Genomic DNA, 20,753 nt, shown 5'->3' on the forward strand with positions numbered 1-20,753 from the left:
CACAAACTTTTTCAGAAAGCAGAGAAATAGGGAACATCTTCCAATATATTTGAGGCCAGAATAACCGCGATCCCCAAATTTGACAACGAGCACCCTAAGAGAGAGTACAAACCAGCCTCGCTCATGAACATAAACGTGTTAATTCTCAAAACAACATCGGTACAGGGATGTATCACATGTTGGGTCCATTGCAGAACTTTAAGTCTGTTCAACACTCAAAACCCAGCGCAAGCCTGCTGTTTGGACAAGACCATGAGCGCGTGCCCTGTCCCTCTCCTTCCTGGAAGCTGGAAGCCCAAAGCGACTCTGAGGGTGCCCAGCGGGCGGGGGCGGGGCCCGGGGCCAGGGGCGGGGGAGGGCAAGGAGCAGGGGGGCGAGGGGCGGGGGCTCAGGGGGGCGCGCTGCCGCGGGTTCCTGATCTTCCTTCCTGTGTTTCCGGGCTTCGGGGCCAGAGCGGCCACAAGCCGGAAGCACCAGGAGCCCAGACGAGGGAGACTCCGCTGGTGCGGCCCATACAGACAAGGGCCCACCCTGCACCACGCGGCCTGGGAAGAGCATGTGGGGAGGATTGCAGAGAGGGGGAGCGAGAGAAAGGAATTCCTTCAGTCTGCCCACAGAGTCCCTGAGGGGCCCGCGTGGAAACCAGGCAGCATCCGGACAGCCAAAGCTTTCAGAGCTGAGCTCCGTGGGGCCAGGGAACCCGCCCAGGACTTAACTGGGCTCGGGCGGCGCCCGTGCAGGACGGCAGAACAGCAGGGCAAAGACTCTGGAGAGTAAGCGGTCCTTCAGAGCCAGCCCAAGAGAGTGGGCCGGGATACAGACGTGCCCTGTGCCCCAGAGAGGTGGGGGGCCTGCTAACACAGAAGTGGAGCAAAACCAGCGTGGTAAGGGTCGGAGGGCCCGAGCACCAGAGTCTGAAGTTACTCATCACGCCGATAACCAGGAAGATCTCGACACAATGAGAAAAGACAACGCTGAGGGGGACACAGACGTCGGGATCACGGGGTCGTGGAATAAGCAGGCCGGATGAGGAACCGTGCGAGCTGACTCACTGTTAAAACGGTGCAAAAAGAAAAGTTTTAGAGGAATAAAAGGTACAAAGAAAACAAAACGGAAATCTTGAACTGAAATCGAAATAAAAGTCCCCCCAGTGGGCTCAGAGCAGCGCTGAGAGGACACGGGCCTGGCGAGCATGGGGACAGACGCAGGGATCACCTGCCTGAAGAGCAGAGAAAACGCACTGGAAAAAGGAACAGAGCCACAGGGACCCTCAGGAAAAGAACAGAAAAAGCTAGCATTTTTGTCAGCGGAGTCCCTACGGGAAAAAAGAGCATAGAGCCGAAAAAACGCTTGAAGAAATGATGGTTGAAAACGTCCCGAATTTGGCAACAGACAATCACCTTAGATTCAATGCCAAACAGGATAGGCCAAAGAAGCATGTGCCCAGACACATCGTCGTCAGACTTCGGGCACGAATGACAGACTCTTGAAAGCTGGTGGACAGAACAGGTGTGTGGCTTGTGGGAGACAAAGGTTTGGGCAGTAGAAGGCTTCTCAGCAGGAAGTGGCACGATTATCTTAAGGGTTGAGAGCTGAGAACCGTCAACTCCTACTTTCAGACCAAAGAATAAATTCTGCAGGGACACAGGTGAAAAAGGAAAACCAGAGAGCTTGTTATCAGCACATCTGCCGTAAGAGCTGATGACAGGGAGGCTGGAACCTCGGGACTCAAGGACACACACAAAGGGCAAACGCCCAGGTGAACGTCACAGACTCTACCTTGGTTTTTTTTTTTTTTTAATATATTTATTTTTTTATAAAATAACTTTGCTCCCTTGCTTGCATGCTTTCACTCTTTATTTTGAAAGAGAGAGAGCATGCAAGCAAGGGAGGGCAGAGAGAAAGGGGGACACAGAATCTGAAGCAGGCTCTAGGCTCTGAGCTGTCAGCACAGAGCCCAATGCGGGGCTCGAACTCACGAACCATGAGATCATGACCTGAGCTGAAGTCGAACACTTAACCGACAGCCACCCAGGTGCCCCAATACTTATTTAGTTTTGAGAGAGGGGGGGAGAGAGGGGGAGAGAGAGAGACAGTGTGAGAGCAGAGGAGAGGGGCAGAGAGAGGGAGACACAGAATCAGACACAGGGCCAGGCCCTGAGCTGTCAGCACAGAGCCCAATGGGGGGCTTGAACCCACAAACCATGAGATCATGATCTGAGCCGAAGTCAGACGCTTAACCGACAGCCACCCAGGCGCCCCTCCTCTTGAGTTTTTTAAAATTATGTTTGACAATTTGGGACACCTGGGTGGCTCAGTCGGTTGAGTGTCCAACTTTAGCTCAGGTCATGATCTCACAGCTGGTGGGTTCAAGCCCCACATCGGGCTCTGTGCTGACAGCTTGGAGCCTGGAGCCTGCTTCAGATTCTGTGTCCCTCTCTCTCTCTGCCCCTCCTTGGCTTGCATTCTGTAGCTCTTTCTCTCTCTCTCTCAAAAATAAACATTAAAAAATAATAAGTAAATAAATAAATAAATAAACAAAATTATGTTTGACAATTAAAAGCAAGAATGCTAATCCTGACTGAAGCAATTCCCCACATAGGAGAGGTGACGTTTACGACAGCAACGTGGGGACGGGGCCTGACGGCAGGAGGATGGTGCTGACGGGAGGTGGCTGCGAGAGGTCACATGGCCGTACTGTGATCCCCGGGGCCCAGACAGATACACTCAGAAACAACACATACATTAAAATGGAACACAAACAATGTTCGGATGACCCACAGGCACAGGAAAGAAGACACCTGGGCCAGAAAGCGGGCAGGAAGCGGCTGCTCAGATCAACACGACAATAACTGTTAAGTGTGGATGATATAAATCTTATCAGTTAAAAATATTAGCAAACGAGAAAAAAAATTAGCAAAATGGGGCTGTCTGGGTGGTTCAGTCAGTTGAGCGTCTGACTCTAGATTTCAGCTCAAGTCACGACCTCACGGCTCGGGAGATCGAGCCCCGCATCAGGCTATGTGCTGACAGCATGAAGTGTGCTTGGGATTCTCTCTCTCTGCCTCTTCCCTGCATGTATGCACTCTCTCAAAATAAACATTAAAAAAATGAAAACCGTAACTGAAAAAAAATTTTTGTAATTAGCAAAATGGATTTTATTATTTTTTTTTTAATTTTTTTTTTCAACGTTTATTTATTTTTGGGACAGAGAGAGACATGGCATGAACGGGGGAGGGGCAGAGAGAGAGGGAGACACAGAATCGGAAACAGGCTCCAGGCTCCGAGCCATCAGCCCAGAGCCTGACGCGGGGCTCAAACTCACGGACCGCGAGATCGTGACCTGGCTGAAGTCGGACGCTTAACCGACTGTGCCACCCAGGCGCCCCGCAAAATGGATTTTAAAAATTGACCTGCCTATATGCTGCTACAAGAAATTCATTTCAAATGTGATGCTGTAGCAAGATTCTCACACAGAGAGTCTGACACCCAGGTTTTCTTTCCGGGAAGCAACTTTATTTGTGCTAGCACCGTTCAGTTGGGTTTGTACCCGAAGAAATGAGCCCCTGAATGCCACGTGGCATAGTTTTTACATATTTTCTACTTCTTTGTCTCCCACATATGGTAACATGCAAACATGCACTCTGATTAAGTGGTCTCATGTTACAAGGTCATGAGGGATGTTGTCATGTACACACATAGCCAGGTTACCTTGAGGTATTTGATTTTTCCTTAGGAAGGGGACTTTACCACAACATAAGGAGTTAAAAGTTAAAGGATTATAAAGATACACCAAGCAGACTCTAATCAAAAGGAAGCTGGAGTGATGTGATTAACACTAGACAGAGCAGGCTTTAGAGCACTGCACCCCTAACAGGTAAAGAGGATCATTACGTGGTGCTATCAGGGCCGGTCCCCTCTTACAAACACAGAAACTCTAAACGTGTATGCAACCAACAACAAAGCTCCAAAACACAGTAAGCAAAAACTGGCAGAAGCATGATAAAAAACAACCATGTATTACAGCAGGAATAGAAAGGAACTTCCTTAATCTGGCCCTGTGCTCCAAAAAACCTTTAGCGGCTTTAAAGTCAAATGTTGAACGTTTTCTCTGGAGTCAGGAAGAAAGTCAGCCATTACCAACACCATACTGGAGATTCTGACCTGGAAAAGTAATATAAGGAAAAGACATAAAAGATGCCAGCACTGGGAATGCAAGCAGGCCCCTGGCTGGAGACGAGCTGATCCGTAGGTGGAGCATCCCACTCCTTCACCTGTCTTCCTACACAGTCAGCCCCAGAAACCAGCCGGTGGGATGCGTCCATCCCCCTAGAAGGGCTCTCCACCGGGCCAGCGCCCAGCCGGGCAAGGGGGTGTCTGCGTGGCGCCAGAGCAGGGGTAGGGCAGGGAGGTGCCCACCCGGAGAGGTAAACGAGTGTAAACACTTTGAGAATGGGTGGCATGGGGGCTCCTGGGTGCCGGGAAAGGTGGGGGGGGGGACCTGTAGTTTGCGATCTTTCCTTGATGCGTGCGTTTGCATTTTGTGGACTTTCTGGGAGTTTATATTTCAATTAAACCAATGTAAAACAGATGCAGAAACCAGAGTGTTTCTGGAACAAAGCATTCAACAGGACAAGACAAGGACTCTTACCAGGCACTTCGGCCAAGATGTGGACGCTGGCTTGAACGTCAGAGTGAGATGAGGACATCTTCGAAGGATCTAACACATCTTCTACCTGTCCTTCCAGGGTTTTAAATTTATGCTTCAGATTTCTGATTTCTGTTTCGAGGACCATGATGTAATCTGCCGCAAAACAACCCAATAAATACACCGGCACACGCGTTACACTCCCCTCGCCCGTCACAAGATAGGGGCTCCCTCCCGCTGTCCCACTCTTCCCCCCGCCCCGCCTCCCACACCTGCCCTGGCCCCGGTGCCCCCCTCCCCTCTGGTGCCGGGCGCGCTCCGAGGACGGCTACGCCCCTGCGCTCCCTCAGACCCACGAGCCTGTGTACACGGAAGCACGAGTCTCAGGCGTGGAGTCGTGAGCTGGTGCCCTCCGCTCAGGACCGCTCCGGGGCCCCTCTTAACGGTGCACAGGAGGGGTGGGGGGGGGGAGCCCAGCTCCGTTACGGCACAGGCCCCGAGGAGAGGCCTGGTATCCGCCAGCCTGCACAGCCCGTCTCTTGGAGAACACAGTGCCCACTCCCCTCCCCATGCAAGTGGCCTCCAGGCTCCAAGTGCCAAGTACACATCCTTCCCTTCTTTCTGCCACTTTATCGATAAAAAGTTGCTGTTCTACATATAAACATGGACATAAGATCCCTTCCCTTGGAGGAGAAGCCTCTATCATACTCTGAATTCGTCAGAGCGGATGTTCATCTATGAGACTCCAAGTGAAGCATGTTTTGGACCCACTGGAGATCTGTCCCCTCCCCCTTCTCCGCCCCCCCCCCCCGGCCCCCCCTGGCTCACCAGGAGCCGCGGCCTCAGCTGCTGCCTTTGGAAGGGGCTGTGCGGGGTCAGAGGGCTGACCCCCTGACTGCTCAGGAGGAAGAACCTGTTCGTTCAGGGTCTCCATTTCCTCCCTCATCTCCGCAACAGCACGTCGTAAGCTTGCGTTTTGCTCCTGGAGCCTCTGGATCTCACTAGATGGAAAACTTTCACTTACTTCTTCTTCACGATGCCTTAGGAGCACCTGTCAAACACAAAAAGAAAGAAAATGGTTACAGCTACAGAAGAGGCCCACAGGCACGCCTGGTTGGCTCTGCTTGGGATTCTCTCCCCCCCCGGCCTCTGCTGCCCCCCCCCCAAAATATATGGATAAACGTAAAAAAAGAAAGTCCCTTAAGAAAAAAAGAAAAAACCCACGGTTTGCTGCCCGTCCACGGCTCTGCCCACCCGTCTACCCTCCAGGCTGTGGGGACCTTCCATCTAGACTGACGGGGCGATGAAAGCCCCCTCCTTCCAGGTGTCACAAAGACAAGACTGCTGCTCGCCACCGGGAGCGCTTCCTGAGAAATCGGGGGCCCCTTCCCTTTCAGTCGAAAAGCCGTCGGCCACCCACAGGGCGGCTGCCGTGGAAAAGACACAGGAACAAGTGCCGGCAGGGAGACAGACGACGTGGGACCCTTGCCCGCCGGGAAGGTGAACGGATGCGGCGGCCTGTGGGTGAAAGACGGGGCGCCGCCGCGGAAAATCGCCTGGCGGTCCTCGAGAGATTAAGCGCAGAGGTGATTATACGACCCAGCAATTCCACTTCGAGGCGTATGCCCAGAGAACCGAAAACGTATGTCCACGTGAAAACGCGTACACGCACGTTCACGGCAGCAGTCTTCACAGCAGCCGGGGCGCGCAAACGCAAATGTCCACCGATGGACGGACGCGTGGATGAATTAAAGACGTGACACAACAGAGAGTACGAAGCCACACAGGAATGAAGTCTAGCGCGTGCTACAACACAGACCAGCCGTGAAGATGCTCCCAGTGGTGCCCACGACTTCGATACGGTTGTAGGTATACATATGCTCAAGGATTTGAAGAAAAACAGGAATGTGAAAGGAAGAGGAACAGAAGATAATTTGACAAGAACCCAACGGCCTCTGCAGAGATGAGAAAGATATTATTTGAAATAAGAAATTCACTGGAGGGGCCCCTGAGGGGCTCAGTCAGCTAAGCATCTGACTCTTGATTTCGACTCAGGTCACGATCTCACCGTTTGTGGGTTCAAGCCCCGTGTCAGGCTCTGCACTGACGAGGTGGAGCCTGTTTGGGATTCTCTCTCTCTCTCCGTCTCTCTCTTTGCCCCTCCCTTGCTCATGCTCTAAGTAAATAAACTTAAAAAAAAAAAAATTCATGGGGCACCTGGGTGGCTCAGTCAGTTAAGCGTCCGACTTCGGCTCAGATCATGATCTCGCGGTCCGTGAGTTTGAGCCCCGCGTCGGGCTCTGTGCTGACAGCTCAGAGCCTGGAGCCTGCTTCAGATTCTGTGTCTCCCTCTCTCTCTGACCCTCCCCCATTCATGCTCTGTCTCTGTCTCAAAAATAAATAAACATTAAAAAAAAATTAAAAAAAAAATTCACTAGAGAGGCGGCCTAAGACCAGACGTCACAGAAGAAAGGGTCAGTGAGTGCAGATACACAGCAACAGAAAGCATTCAGCCAAGCAGAGGGGAAGGCCAAAAAGAGAGTCAACAGAGGCCTGGTGACCCTGAGAACAGCATGGAGCCGGCTCAGGGCAAGGACCCAAGAACCCAGATACAGGAGGCAGAGGACATATTGGCCAAAATATTTTCAACGTTTATTTATTTTTGAAGGAGAGAGAAAGCATGTGACAGAGAGCAAGCAGGGGAGGGACAGAGAGAGGGAGGCACAGAATCTGAAGCAGGCTCCAGGCTCCGAGCAGCCAGCACAGAGGCTGACGTTCAGCTCGAACCCATGATCCATGAGATCATGACCTGAGCCAAAGTCGGACACTTGACCGACGGAAACATCCAGGTGCCCCTGGCCAAAATATTTTCAAATTTGATGAAAACAAGTCCACAGATCCAAGACGTCCACTGAAACCCAAAGCAAACTAAACACAAAGAAAATCGTACCAAAAAGTACATCATAATCAACTTGCTAAAAAATCACAGATAAAGAGAAAAAAGGACCAGAAAAGCAATCCGAGGAACACAGCATATTAGGTGGCGTGCACAGGTGCAAATACGAGGTTTCTGCCAACTTCTCACAAGAGCCACCGGGAGCCCAGAGACACAGGAAGGAAAAAGCCCTACCGCCTCGGAATCCTACAGTCAGTGCCTGTGTCCTTCCAAATGACAGCGAGACAGGCCACTACCTTTGACCACCAGGATTCACCGCAGCGGAACATGCTTCTGGCTGCCAACAACCAGAGAATCAGACAAGTTCCAGGAAGCCAGCGTCTGCCACCATGCCAGCACAGGACCGGGGTGCCCGACACAAGGGGGCAGGTAACTGAGACCTGCGGCCTGGCCTGGCCTGCATGAGCCCAGGCAGGGCCCCCACCTTCAGGGATGCGCACTTACAGACCGCGCCCGCTTCCTCCCCTGCAGGGACCCCCCCCCCACCCAGACAGAGCCTCCTCCCTGCAGGGCCCCCCTCCCACAGACAGCGCTGGCTCCTCCCCTGCAACCCCTCCCCCTGCCTGCTGTCGCTGACCCTGCGAGCAGGCAGGTGGGCCGCCCCAGGGTGCCATGCGCGCGCGCGCACGCACGCACACACACACACACACGGTAGTTCCTCACTCTCCGGCTGGTGGCTGGCCCCCCTCTGCTTGCACCAGGAGGGCTCTGGCCAGCCCTGTCGCACCCCGCTACCCAAGAAGGTGAGCTGCTACCGAGCTCAGAGGGAGGCACCCACGTGCCTGTGCAGCCTTAGGGTGACAGGTGCCAGTCACCTCAGCAGCCGCTGGGAAGAGGAGGGCCACATGGTAAAATACACAACCATTTGCGAAGTGTCTTGAAGAATTACAATGACATGAAACATAATGATTGGAGAAATGAAAAAAAGGAATCCCAGTTATACAGCACAACACAGACTATACAGAAACAGCACGTGCACAGGGACACATACCGAGATCCAGACAGAGCAGTAACTAGGAAAACACCAGAGGGGTGCCTGGGTGGCTCAGTCGGTTGAGCGACCGACTTCGGCTCAGGTCATGATCTCACAGTTCGTGAGTTTGAGCCCCGCGTTGGGCTCTGTGCTGACAGCTCAGAGCTTAGAGCTTGCTTTGGATTCTGTGTGTCCCTCTCTCTCTGTCCCTCCCCTGCTGATGCTCTGTCTCTTTCAAAAATGAATAAACATTAAAAATAATTTTTTTAATAAAAAAAATAAAAAAGAAAACACCAGAATGCCAGCACGGTGCGACCATGTGCGACCTCCGTGTCCTCAGGAGTGGTAACACGCCTCCCACGCCCCGCGAGCAGGCTCCCCCAGCTGGTGCCAGCAGCGGGCCAGGTGCTGGGTCACAGGCCCCCTTTAATGCTTCACAAAGAGCCCGCATCAGATGCAGGAACTGACGCTCGAGTTAACGAGGGGTGACCCGGCCACCACGCTGTCCGTGCTGCCGCCACCTGCTCAACCCGCCACCCTGCTCCAGGCACTCGCTCGCGTCTCACAAAAGCGCCACGGAGGCCACACTGGAGCCGAGCTGGACCCCGGCTCCACCTGGTCCCCAAGGCCACTCCCCTAAACTGAAATTGTCGAATGCCCGCAGTGGCCACACGTTCCCTCTCCTTCCAGAAGGAAGCTAGCTCTTCTACTGAGCGCGGACCCAGCTTTCCCACACCCCTTGTCGAGGCATCGAGGCCTTCGCGGGCTCTGCTCTGCACCTGCCCTGCCTTCCAGCCCCGACTCCTCCGCCCCCCCACTCACCGCTCACACTGCTGACAGGAGGGGCGACCTGTTTTCCTGCTCTCATGCCCGCCACTGCATTCCGCACCTGCTGCTGGGCAAAACCTCACAGCTGCTCCCTCGCGGGCACGACGGCAGAACCCGACGGCCCCGGAGCTGGCCTGGCCCCGCTCAAACGTCCCCTCTGCCACACGTGGGGCAGGGACCACCCTCACAGGGCCTTGGCTTCCTCGTCTATGAAGTGAAATGACAGCATCAGCCCCAAAACCCCCGGGCAGCCCAGCCAGCCCCAGGAGGCACGACCTCACCTGTGATGTCGCATGGCGCCGGAGCCTCCGTGGCCCGGGCTGCGTTCTCTCCCCTGCAGCTCTGCACGGGGAGGGCCTGCCCTCTGGAGCCTGGGATTACCACCGGGGGCGTGACTGATGCGGTCCCCGCTGAGGCCCCACGCGCACCTCCGTGCCGAGCGGTGCCAGTGGGAAGGGGCCGCCACACAGGTAAGACGCAGCCGGGCTGCACAGCGGGGACCTGACGGCTCATCCCCCCGACTTTTCCTTAGAGACCCCGCCCGCTGTCCCTGACCTCGTATTTGCCCAGGACCCGCCTCTACGCCTGCGAGGCAGCCTCGGCACCAACGTGCTGACACCCACGAAGCGGGAGCACAGGCGCCCCGCCTCCTGCAGGGCTCGCATCCGAGGCTCATCCCACCGTGTCAGCCCGACCCCCGGTCCCGGCCATGAGACCGCGGTGGCACGCCAGCTGGCGCCTGCACACAGCCCTGGGGCGCGTCCTGCCGCGTCCCCCCGCCTGCCTCGGCTCCCGGCCCCCGACACGGGGTCAAATGCGTGCGGGTTTGTGGACAGGAGTGAAGTGTTTTCTCGGCGTGGCTGGCGGGCTACAACCTTCTCGGCGGGACTCCCGGCGCCCAGCCCGCCTCGAACACCAACCGCGGGCTGAGTGCCATCCTCGGAGGGCGCAGCCAGAGGCCCCGGGTTCCCCCCCACCCCACCGCCACTCCGCAACCAGCACAGGCCACTGCCAGCGAGGACAGGAGCTGCGCGCTGTGCACCCTTGGCCTGGCCCACGTGCCCCCGGTGCAAGAAGGGGCCCGGTCTGCATGCGCCCCCGCCCCAGGCTGACACGGCGGGTGGGAGAGGCTGCCCCACTGGGAAGGTCTTCCCAAGCACTTCCAAAGCTCCGTCACCCGGCACAACTGGCCGAGTGGCTTTTCATGAAGGGATGGAGGTCAGACTACTGAACAAAGGGCCCTGGGACCAGGAGGATGGGGTCTGAGGCGGGGTCAGGCCGGCACCTTCCCATGTGGGCTTTTCCCAGACCTCCCAGCAGCCTGGTGACACGGCTTCCCTCAGGGGCCCCGAGGCGAGCCCCACGACGGGCCGGGGCTCGGGGTTCGCTGCGGGACACACGCCTCAGGCTGGGAGCAAACCTCAGAGACTCTGGTGAGACTCCTTCCTCCCTCCTCCAGCTTCTAGTGTTTACCAGAGAACCTTGGTGTCCCTTGGTTTGGGGCCACGTCACTCCCACCTCTGCCTCTGTCGGCGCGTGGCCCTCTCCCTGCGACTCGGTCTTCCACGTGGTGTTCTTTTTATAAGGAGGCCGGTCATATTGGATTAGGGCCCACCCTGCTCCAGCGTGACCTCGTCTGCACTGGTTACATCCACACAGACCCTATTTCCAAGTAAGGTTGCACCTCAAAGAGCTGGCGGCTAGGACTGGAGCCTGTCCCTTCGGGGCCACCATGCAAGCCACAGGCATCTCAGTCAGCGTCAGGCGCTGGCCAGCTATCCGTCAGTGAGATCTGTGTGGGGAGAAAACGGCCACGGCTGTATGTCAGGTGGCTCAGACACCACGGGTGAAGCTGCGTGTCTCTGGGATAAAGTCTAACCTGTTAGTTCTGCCCTCCCCGGAGAGACCCAGGCTTCAGTCACAAAAGAGCCCTTTGCTGCACCCTGAGATATCCTCCTGGAGGTCTGATGACACGCTGAATTCTCCAAAGTCAGCACCAAAACCGACAAAGCTAGCAGGACAGGAAGCCTTATTTACAACTTTTAAAATGAGGAAGTGATCTGGCTCTGGGGCCAGCGACGTGGCAGGAAGGACACCGGTGTCCCCGCCACCCACTGATCCTTCCCCACGGGCCTTCCCACCCTGTGATGCCGAGGACTGAAGAAACCTCCGCCTCCAGCACCACGTTCTCTCTGGGGCAGAGGCTCCTGCCCAGATGCCCACACAGACACGGGATCCGTTTCCTGCGTTCTGACAATTCTCACGAGTGACCATGACAGAATCATCAAATGTCCCCTCTGACTCTGTGCTAGAACCTAAAACCCTTGAGACAAGTAGAGGTTCTGGCTTCTGCACACAGGTCAGGACAAGTTACTGATACCCTTTTGCTTTAGTGATCTCTGTACCCAGTGTGGGGTTCGAACTCATGACCCTGAGGTCAAGAGCTGCACCCTCCACCGACTGAGCCAGCCAGGTGCCCCAAATTACCAACATCTTAACACCGGTCAGAAGCCGGGTCTGCAGACATGTGGCCACTGCATCATCTTAGAGCAAACCTTGCCCACCCGGGTCCCTATGACCAGCTAGAAGTCCAAGCAGCTGCTGCCTTTGGGGCGAGCAGGGGGCCAACAGGAAGGGGTGCGGCCAACTTTCCAGGGTGACAGACATGCTCTGCATTTTGTTGGAGGGCTGGGCCCATGGGTCCTTCACGTCAAACTCACTGACCTGTGCCCTGAAGGTCTGTGCATTTCGCTGCATATAAAGCAAGAAACAAGAACTCTTCACAGGCCTGGAGGAGTCTCCCCCTACCAGCCCCTCCTGCTCTCGCCGCCCCAGCCTCAGGCTGCCCCTGCCCCCCGACCATGGCCCTCGGGCATCCGGGCTCACAGCCCAGCTCCGCTCCTTGCAAACTGTTATGCGGGGTCCCTGCGTCTCTGGGGCTGCGGCACCGGCCTTAGCGTCAGAGGACCCAGGGCCACAGACGAGGCTCTCGGGCAGACCTGGCACAGAGAGGCACTCGGGCAGCACCCAGATGGCGGAGATGGCGGCACACGGCGACCTGCCGCGACAGCTCCGCGGATAAAACACGACCTCACGCTAGGCGTCTGCGTGGTGTGATGTCTGAAGGCGGGGTCTGAGATTTCAACGTGGGGTCCGCTTGAAATCTGGACTCTGAGTCCAGAGTCACCTCAGCTCCTTCAGGTGTCAGACTGGCCGCCGTTGTGCCGACACCTGAGGAGACTTGGTGCCGCTGGGACCGCTCTCCCACCACCACGGCTGGGGGGGCGGGGGAGGCACAGGAGAGGGCTGGGGAGCGGCATCCCCGGGGGAGGCTCAGGGCGGGGGGCGGCCGTGCCGACCCGCACCTCCTTCTCAGGAAGAAGCCCGCGTGTCCTCAACGCCTGCACGGCCTGGTCTCTCTCAAGGGTCAAGGCCTTCAGCACCACCTCCTGGTCACACAGCGTCCGCTCTGTCTCCTGGAGCTTGGCAGCAACCTGGGGAGACATGTGGGAGTCGGTTCGTGTCGGAAGAGTTATGAGACTCCCGGGAGTAGAGAGCAGGCGCATGAGGGAGGGGCCCCCCCGGCCCAGGACCAGGTGGCGGTCGGGGCTGGCCGGGCGGCAGCATCAGGCTCGGGGTGCGGCCCTTTCCGCCCGGTCCCCTGTGCACAGGGGGCAGGGATTCTCCTGGCACTGTTTTCTTAATGGGAAACAGGCTAACGCAATAAAAAATAAAACAGCCGGGGGTGCCTGGGTGGCTTAGTCTGTTGAGCGACTGACTTGATTTCAGCTCAGGTCACGATCACATGGTTTGTGGGTTTGAGCCTCGTGTTGGGCTCTGAGCTGACAGCTCAGAGCCTGGAGCCTACTTAGGATTCTGTCTCTCTCTCTCTCTCTCTGCCCGTTCCCTGCTCACGTGCATTCACTCTCTCGAAAAGAAACAAATGGGTAAAAGGCTGGTGGGCAGGACAGGGACACCTCCCGCTGAATTTTTGTTGTAAGTCAAACTGCTCGGCGGGGTTCGCGAGCCCAGAGCCGCCTCCCCCCCCCCCCCCCCCCCCACTGGTGCCACAGCGCAGGAGGGAGTGCGAGGGCCACGCGGGGCACAGACCTGGTCCCGAGCGGCAGTCAGAGCCTGCAGCAAGTCCTCAGACGCGCGGTAGTGGTCCCTCTCGCGACTGTCACAGCGGTGTCGCCAGTCCAGCTCCAGCTGCACCTTGTCGCGTTGCAGGCACTGTTCCCGCTCCGCCGCCGCCAGCAGCTGCTGCTTATACCTGCGGGGACGCCGACGTCCTCCTGAGGCCCGTCCCGTCGCACGCGAAAAGCAAAGGTGTGTGGCAGGTGGCAGAGCGCGGGGAGGCACCACCGCCCGCACTCGGGTCCCTCCCGGGCCCCCGCTGGGCCAGCCCGTGTTGGCCCGCGCTTGCTGACACGCGACGGTCTCACGGCACGGCAGCCGGGACGAGTCTCTGCCGTGTAGACACGGAGGATAAGTGGAGTCTACGGGCAGCCTCGGGGTCAGAGCCGGGCAGACAGCAGGGACGCCCGGGAACCGAGGAGACCAGCACCACGGAAGATCAACCTCAAGAAAGAGAAGAACCAAGAAAGAGAAGGGAAGAAATGAACAAACTTGAGGAAAAGCACGAAAGCTGCTTCCACTGGAGAAGGTGCGAGGGTCTTGGAGCTGCGGAGAGCGACCCTGGAGAGCTCGGGGGCGTGTGCAGCACAGAGCACACGGAGTCGCAAGGCCAGAGAGAGAGACCCCCGAAAGCCAGCAGCCCCACGTCCACAGAACGCGGGTCTGCAGAGGTCCCAGCGGAGGGGACACAGGAGCAAACCCGGCGCCATGGGGGCACGCGCGTCCTTGGGCTGGAACGGGGCAGCGCACGCCGTGTGCAGTGGGCCCTGGGGGGGGGGGGAGCAAATTTGAGGGTGAGAGAGCGAGCGCCAGCCCGGCCCTGGACTTCTCGCCCACCGCGCGGTGGGGGCCTCTGCACACGTCTCCCGAGTGTGACCGGGTCGTGAGTGCGGGGGACAGGCGGCCCCTGTTTAGTGAGGCCCTGGAAGACCCCGTCCTGCCCGCTGCAGGGGGGGCTCCTGCCGGCCTTGCAGAAGCAGCCGCGGGCCCCGACGGTCGGGACCTGAGGGCGCCGTGTGCAGGCTCTGTGCCGCCACCGGCTGCGGCCGGAACAGAAGGCAGTGCGGGCGGGAGGAAGCAGACAAGCCCCGAAGCTCTCCGCACAAGGGCACCGCATCCGACCAGCGGGCCTGGCGAGAGGCGCAAGGAAGCGAGAACGGCCCGGAAACAAGAGGGATGGGACCGCGTCGTGAGTATGATCGGGGACAGAAAGCAACCACACACGTAAGACGGAGAAAGGTGAAAATGAAAACTCCTCAGCCTCAGTGGGCCGATCACACACGGCAGCGAGAAAGGCCGCTGACCAAGGGGATGCTAACGCATGGGCACCTGGGACTCCCAGGAGAAAGGGGGCAAGCAGAGAAAGGCCGGTGGAAACCGCGGCAGGCGACGCACGCAGAACCTCACCTACATACACGAACAATCAAATCACCACAAACCAACGATGAAGGGAAAAACACGAATCAGGAGGAAAAGGCACAACACATGTGGAGAAACAAAGGGTGCCTGCGGAACCCTCCTGAGAAACAACGAGTGCCGGGAGAGAACAAGTCGTCTTCTACGGGAAGAAAACACCACCAGCCTGGAATTTTCCATCGAGTAATAACACGCTTCAGAAAGAGAAGGCAAAGAAATTCGGACAAACGGGCTGAGTGCAAGGCTGCGCTGGGAGGGGCGTCAAAGGACGTCTGGGGGCTGAAGAAAGATTACACCTTATGGAAACTTTGAACTTGACTTTTCTCTAATTTCACTGTTTTTTTTTTAATTTTTAAAAATTTTTTATTTTTGAGAGAGAGCACGTGAGCAGGGGAGGGGCAGAGAGAGAGACAGAGACAGAGACAGAGACAGACAGAGAGAGAGAGAGAGAGAGAGAGAGAGAGAGAGAATCCCAAGCAGGCTCTGTGCTGTCAGCAGAGAGCCCAAAGTGGGGCTCAAACTCACAAACCACAAGATCGTGACCTGAGACGAAACCAAGAGTCAGACACTTAAACTACTGAGCCACCCAGGTGCCCCTAAATTTGATTTTTAAAAAATGAAAAGCCATCAGAAATAAATATTGGAAAAAGCATAAAGCTTTTCTTTCAATTTTTGTCTTTAATTAAAAGACATTATCGGATCAAAGCAACAAAAACAACGTAACTATATATGTACACAAAAGTAAAATGTTCGACAACAGCAAAGGAGAGTGAAGAGAAACAGGAGGTTGTAAGGATTTTATATTACGTACAAAGAGCTAGACGTTATTAACGGCAAACTATGCATTCTGTGAATCTTAAAACAACCATGACATAAATAAAAAAGTTTATGTAAGACAACGGTGGAAATAAAATGGAATCCTAAAAAACACTCAACTGTTTATCCATTTATTTATTTATTTTTAAATTTATTTGTTTATTTTTGAGAGAGAGAGAGAGAGAGGAAGGAATGAACAGGGGAGGGGCAGAGAGAGAGGGAGAGACAGACTCCCAAGCCAGCTCCCCACTATCAGCTCAGAGCCTGATGCGGGGCTTAAACTCACAAACTGTGAGATCACGACCTGAGCTGAAACCGAGAGCTGGACGTTTAAACAACTGAGCCAGCCAGGCACCCGCTCGACTGAGTTTTTAAAAGGCAGAGAAATTAAGGAACAAAAAATACGAGGAAAATACAAAACCAACTGCAGGTTGGCGATTTAAACCCAAACACATCAATCCTGGCATTAAATTAAATGATCTAAACGGTCCAGTGAACGGGCAGAGCTGTCAGGGGAGACAGGAAAAGCAAGACACAGCACGCGCGATCGGTAAGAAATGCACTTGACCTCAGCACAAGTCAGAGTCAGTGCGTGGAAGGGTGTGCACGCAAACACCAGGCAGGAAGCACCCAAGTGGCCGTGCTGACATCAGACACAGCAGACAAGCAAGGAGGAGGACTATCCAGAATAAAGACAGCTGCGTCCTGCTAATCGAGGGGCAGTCACCAAGAAGCCACAGCAACCCAGGACGCCTGGCTGGCTCAGTCAGAAAAGCGTGCAGCTCCTGATATCGGGGTCAGGAGTTTGAGCCCCACGCTGGGTGCAGAGATCACTTACATCAGTAAAATAAGATAAAATAAAATAAATAAAAGAAGCCATAACAATCCTAAATGCAAATGCGTTAATAAAAGACTTCGTGACTGGGGCGCCTGGGTGGTTGAGCGTCCGACTCTTGACCTCGGCTCACGTCATGATCTCATGGTTCGTGAGTTCAAGCCCCATGTCGGGCTCTGTGCTGTCAGTGTGGAGCCTGCTCGGGATTCCCCGTCTCCCCTCTCTCCCTGCCCCTCCTCCCCCTTTCGTGCTCTCTCTCAAAAGAAACAGACTTAAAGAAAAGACCGATACAACTGATACGCCTCCAGCCAGACGGATCCAGAACAAGAGTGGACGTTACCGCAGATTCTGCACACGTCAGAGACGAAACACACAAATACGATACACGATTTTATGCCACTGAAGTCAACCATTCGACGAGATGGGCAAACTCACTGAAAGACACCAATTCCCCAAACTGAGACAGAACAGAAAACCTGCAATAAATGTCCAAATAAATACCACGGGAAGCCAGATGCTGCATGACTCCGTTGAGACGGAATCGCGGGAGGGGCAGAAGGGACGCGCAGCGGCGGGGCCGGCGCAGGTGGGCGGCGGCCGCGAGGCGTGAGGACATGCTGGACGGCGGGAAGGTTTCGGGTCCTGACTACAGGCCTGCTTGACAGGTGTTCATGCTGGTCAGGACTCCAACCGCACGGCCGAAACGAGTTTCCTCACATCTAAGTTATTCCTCAAGAAAGAGAACGTGACCCTCACTCCGGCGTTCATCCACTGGATGAGAGGAGACGGGGGTGGGACAGGACACACGAAGAGGTGCTTCCCCACACAGGACGGGGCAGGAGAGCTGCCGCGGCACCGGCTCCAGACGCGACACCACCTCCGGGGAAAGGCCTCCGCTGGCCGCCCCCCATCAGCCCATCCTGCTGGCTCTCCCTTCTCACAACCAGACACTCCCCTTCTCTGTCCTGTTTCTCGCCTTTTCCCCACAATCGGATGTGAGGCCAGGGCCTCGACTCCGTTCCCTCCTGTACCCTCAGCACCGAGAATGGCACCCGGCCCCCACGGGGCGCGCAGTGAGAAGAGCATCTCGGGAACGTCCCCGGGGGCAGTCACCTTCCGACGTCCTGCTGGCACCTGGCCAGCTGTGCCTTGAGCTCCACTGCCTCTTCCTGCAGCGCCTGAATCCGAAGGTCCTTGGAGATCAGGTCCTTGGACAGCTGGGCGACCTGGGCATCCCAGCCCGATTTTAGAGCCGACGCCTCTTCACGAAGTCTGCACGAAGGAGGGAAGCTCTGTGAACGTGGGCGTGGAGCTCACTCGCTTGCTTGCTCAAGCTTTCCTGTACACGGCGCCCCGAGCACACAGGCTCACACGCGCGTGCGGCGCTCAAAGGGCACGCTGCACACCGGAGTCTCTTCCACGTCAGGGTGGAGACCTCCTTGCCTAGATTAGGAAACGGTCCCACGCGAGACGTATCCACCATCCATGCCACCCACCCAGCCGTCGACTGAGCACCTACAACGCGCCAGGTCCGTGCCAGACGTGCAGGGAAAGGCGAGCCACGGAGGCTGGCAGAGCCTGCGGTCTCGAGGTGGTGCCGTGTGGCTCACCTGGGCCACGCCGCACGCAGCCCCTCAACATGGAGATGCTCACTACAGGTTTTCAAACTGAACAGTAAAACAAGGTTGTACAGGAACCCCTACGCCACCTGGTAGAATCACTACACTTGGATAAATATCCCAAAAAGAAAAACTTTAGAGACGACACCTAGAGATACTAACTAGCTAGGGAAGCGACAGTCTTGACGCACAAAAGGCCGCCTGCTGTGTGTTGACCCCGTTTGTGGCCCTGGCCCATTTCCTTCCCCATCCTTACGGGGAAAGGCACAGAACCCACACCTCCAGAGGAAATCAAGGCTGACCAGTGGACACCAAGATTCCGCGGGCTGTACCGCTAACCTGCCTGGAAACAGCATGGAATAAATCTGGAGTCACAGACATTCTCAAAGGAGTAAGAAAGGCTGTCGAGTACAGAGTTTCCAGCGCCATTCTTAGCCACAGGAAAAAGTCCGTTTTTCTTCACATACGTTGAACAAATTATTTCTAGTACAATCCGTACAAACTCATATTGACCTCTTACCTGAGACAACCTGTCCTAAGATCACAAAGGGCTGCTAAAAGTTGGAAACCAGTTAAGACACCTGCAGGTGACAGGAGAGGAGGGCTCGGCCCCAAGGCCAAGCTCTGGGGGGCGCCCCTCGGTGTGCGCTACCCTGGAGCCGCATCCCCGCGGGATCTGGGCCTCGGCACCGAGTGTCTGACGTGACGGGGGACGTAAGCGATCTCCTCCGGCTACGCTGTCGGCCACATGTCACGGAGAAGCTGGATGGACACAGAACACCCGGGACCCGATCTGGATTTCTAAAGTGAAACTGTGCTCATCACCCACCCGCCAGCAACTTTATTCTAAGGGGCAATGGATGCCAGCCAGCAGGTAAACCAGTCACCGGGGCTTTTTCTGACTTTCCAGGTGGGAAACAGCAGCTGGCCGCCCGGGAAGTCACCTGCCCAGGCCTCAAACAACATCAAGAGGCACGTCCTGTATGGACTTCCTCTTCTTCTCCCTGACGCTGCTCCTACCAAGTCCGTGTGTGTGTCGGGCCTCCCGAACCGCGAGAGAAGTCGCCAGAACTCTGGAACTATATTTTTATCTCTTCTCAGTTTCCAGCGAACACCCACCATGTTATCTGAATACCGCGAGGGTTCTGCTGCTCTCCCGAATGTGATCCTGGTTGGTGCTCCAACGTGCCAAGAGCAACCCAGCCCCGTGAGGTCCCCACTCTGGAACTGTGAGGATCCACCCTTCCAGGTCCTGGACCCCCGCAGTCAAGCACTCAGGCCCGTGCTGTTCAACATGGGGCCACGGGCCACACACAACTCCCGAGCACATGGCTGGTCCGAACCAAGATGTGGCTTCAAAATTTAGCACCAAAACAATACAAAATATCTCAGTAATAATTTTTGTCAGGTAAAAAATGATTAGTTTTTATACTGATTACTTGTTAATGCTGTGCAACACGACAGTATCTTGGATGCACTGGGTTAAATAATTTCCTCTATCTCTTTGCGCCTTAACCGTGGGCCCTGGAAGTGGCACGGCCTGTGTGGCCTGCCGTGTGTCTCTATCGTGGGTTACATGGCGGCACAGGGCGTGATCGGGTTCTCTCAAAGCCACCTTGGGGCCGCTGCTTCTCGACTGTGGCGTTCATCATCACAAATAGGCCGGACGAAGTAACAAGCCCAAAATACGGGCTGTTTTTGTTGCTGGTTTTCAAACAGCCTTTGTCTCAGTATGAAAGGGCAGGGACTGTCCCGGGCAGCGTGGTCCCAGGCAGCACTGGGCCACAGCACACTCCCTGGGTCGCACGGAGGAACACAAGGAGGGACACACGGCAAGGCGAGTGCAGGCAGAAGGAGGCCGGCCCACGGCCTCCACGCGAGGCAGCGCTGTAGATCCCGACAGCGGCCACGTGAAGGGCCCGGCAGAGCCCTCCCAGCAGGAGGGACAGCGGGAACACATTTGCCCATCACACTGTCCCTTCTGCTTCTCCAACTACTGCTGCGTGCAGTGAACAGATCAAACAAGACCACACGCTCCACCCAAGGAAACCTTCCTGGATAAGCTCTGACTTCCCTGTATTCTGTGGCTGTCAGAGCCATCGTCCTCCAAAATGGAAATGTAACTCGGCAGAGCCAGAAACATTTCCCAGACAGACAGGAAAAGCCAGTTGCTAAGGAAGGTGAACCCTAGAAATGACCGATTTAGCTGTCTTAACCATCGTCAGTAAACACAGCCTCTTCCTCAGTGGCAGCCAGGAGACTGAGTCCAGTTCCAATGGTCCCGTGTGCACACACGCCGGCCTGGACACTGTGCACAGGTGAACACGACTGCTTACGTGGTGTGACTTGGCTTAGATGCTGGAGAGAAAAATGGGTTTAAGAAGAAACCAGTTGGGGCGCCTGGGTGGCGCCGTCGGTTAAGCGTCGGACTTCAGCCAGGTCACGATCTCGCGGTCCGTGAGTTCGAGCCCCGCGTCAGGTTCTGAGCTGATGGCTCGGAGCCTGGAGCCTGTTTCCGATTCTGT

General features: G+C 56.0%; 1 protein-coding gene across 12 annotated transcripts in view; it reads right to left on the reverse strand.

Moving 5' to 3' along the window:
• Positions 1-20,753, reverse strand: part of CCDC57 (coiled-coil domain containing 57) — a 101,928-nt gene that overhangs the window by 55,041 nt on the left and 26,134 nt on the right. For 11 of the 12 annotated variants that reach the window (XR_005785021.1, XR_005785022.1, XR_005785023.1 and 8 more), the window contains 5 exons: positions 17,723-17,881; positions 13,516-13,678; positions 12,771-12,899; positions 5,477-5,699; positions 4,652-4,804 (listed from right to left, as the gene is read on the reverse strand). Coding sequence is in view for 8 of the 12 variants with exons in the window: in XM_040456711.1 (XP_040312645.1) it covers positions 4,652-4,804; positions 5,477-5,699; positions 12,771-12,899; positions 13,516-13,678; positions 17,723-17,881 (827 nt within the window). In the remaining 4 variants the exon portion in view is untranslated. The remainder of the gene's footprint in view (positions 1-4,651; positions 4,805-5,476; positions 5,700-12,770; positions 12,900-13,515; positions 13,679-17,722; positions 17,882-20,753) is intronic. The other variant, XM_040456714.1, reaches the window with a different exon arrangement.

Source organism: Herpailurus yagouaroundi, unplaced genomic scaffold (genome assembly GCF_014898765.1).
Source record: "Herpailurus yagouaroundi ecotype Mexico unplaced genomic scaffold, PumYag 217, whole genome shotgun sequence".
Classification (NCBI taxonomy): Eukaryota; Metazoa; Chordata; class Mammalia; order Carnivora; family Felidae; genus Herpailurus; species Herpailurus yagouaroundi.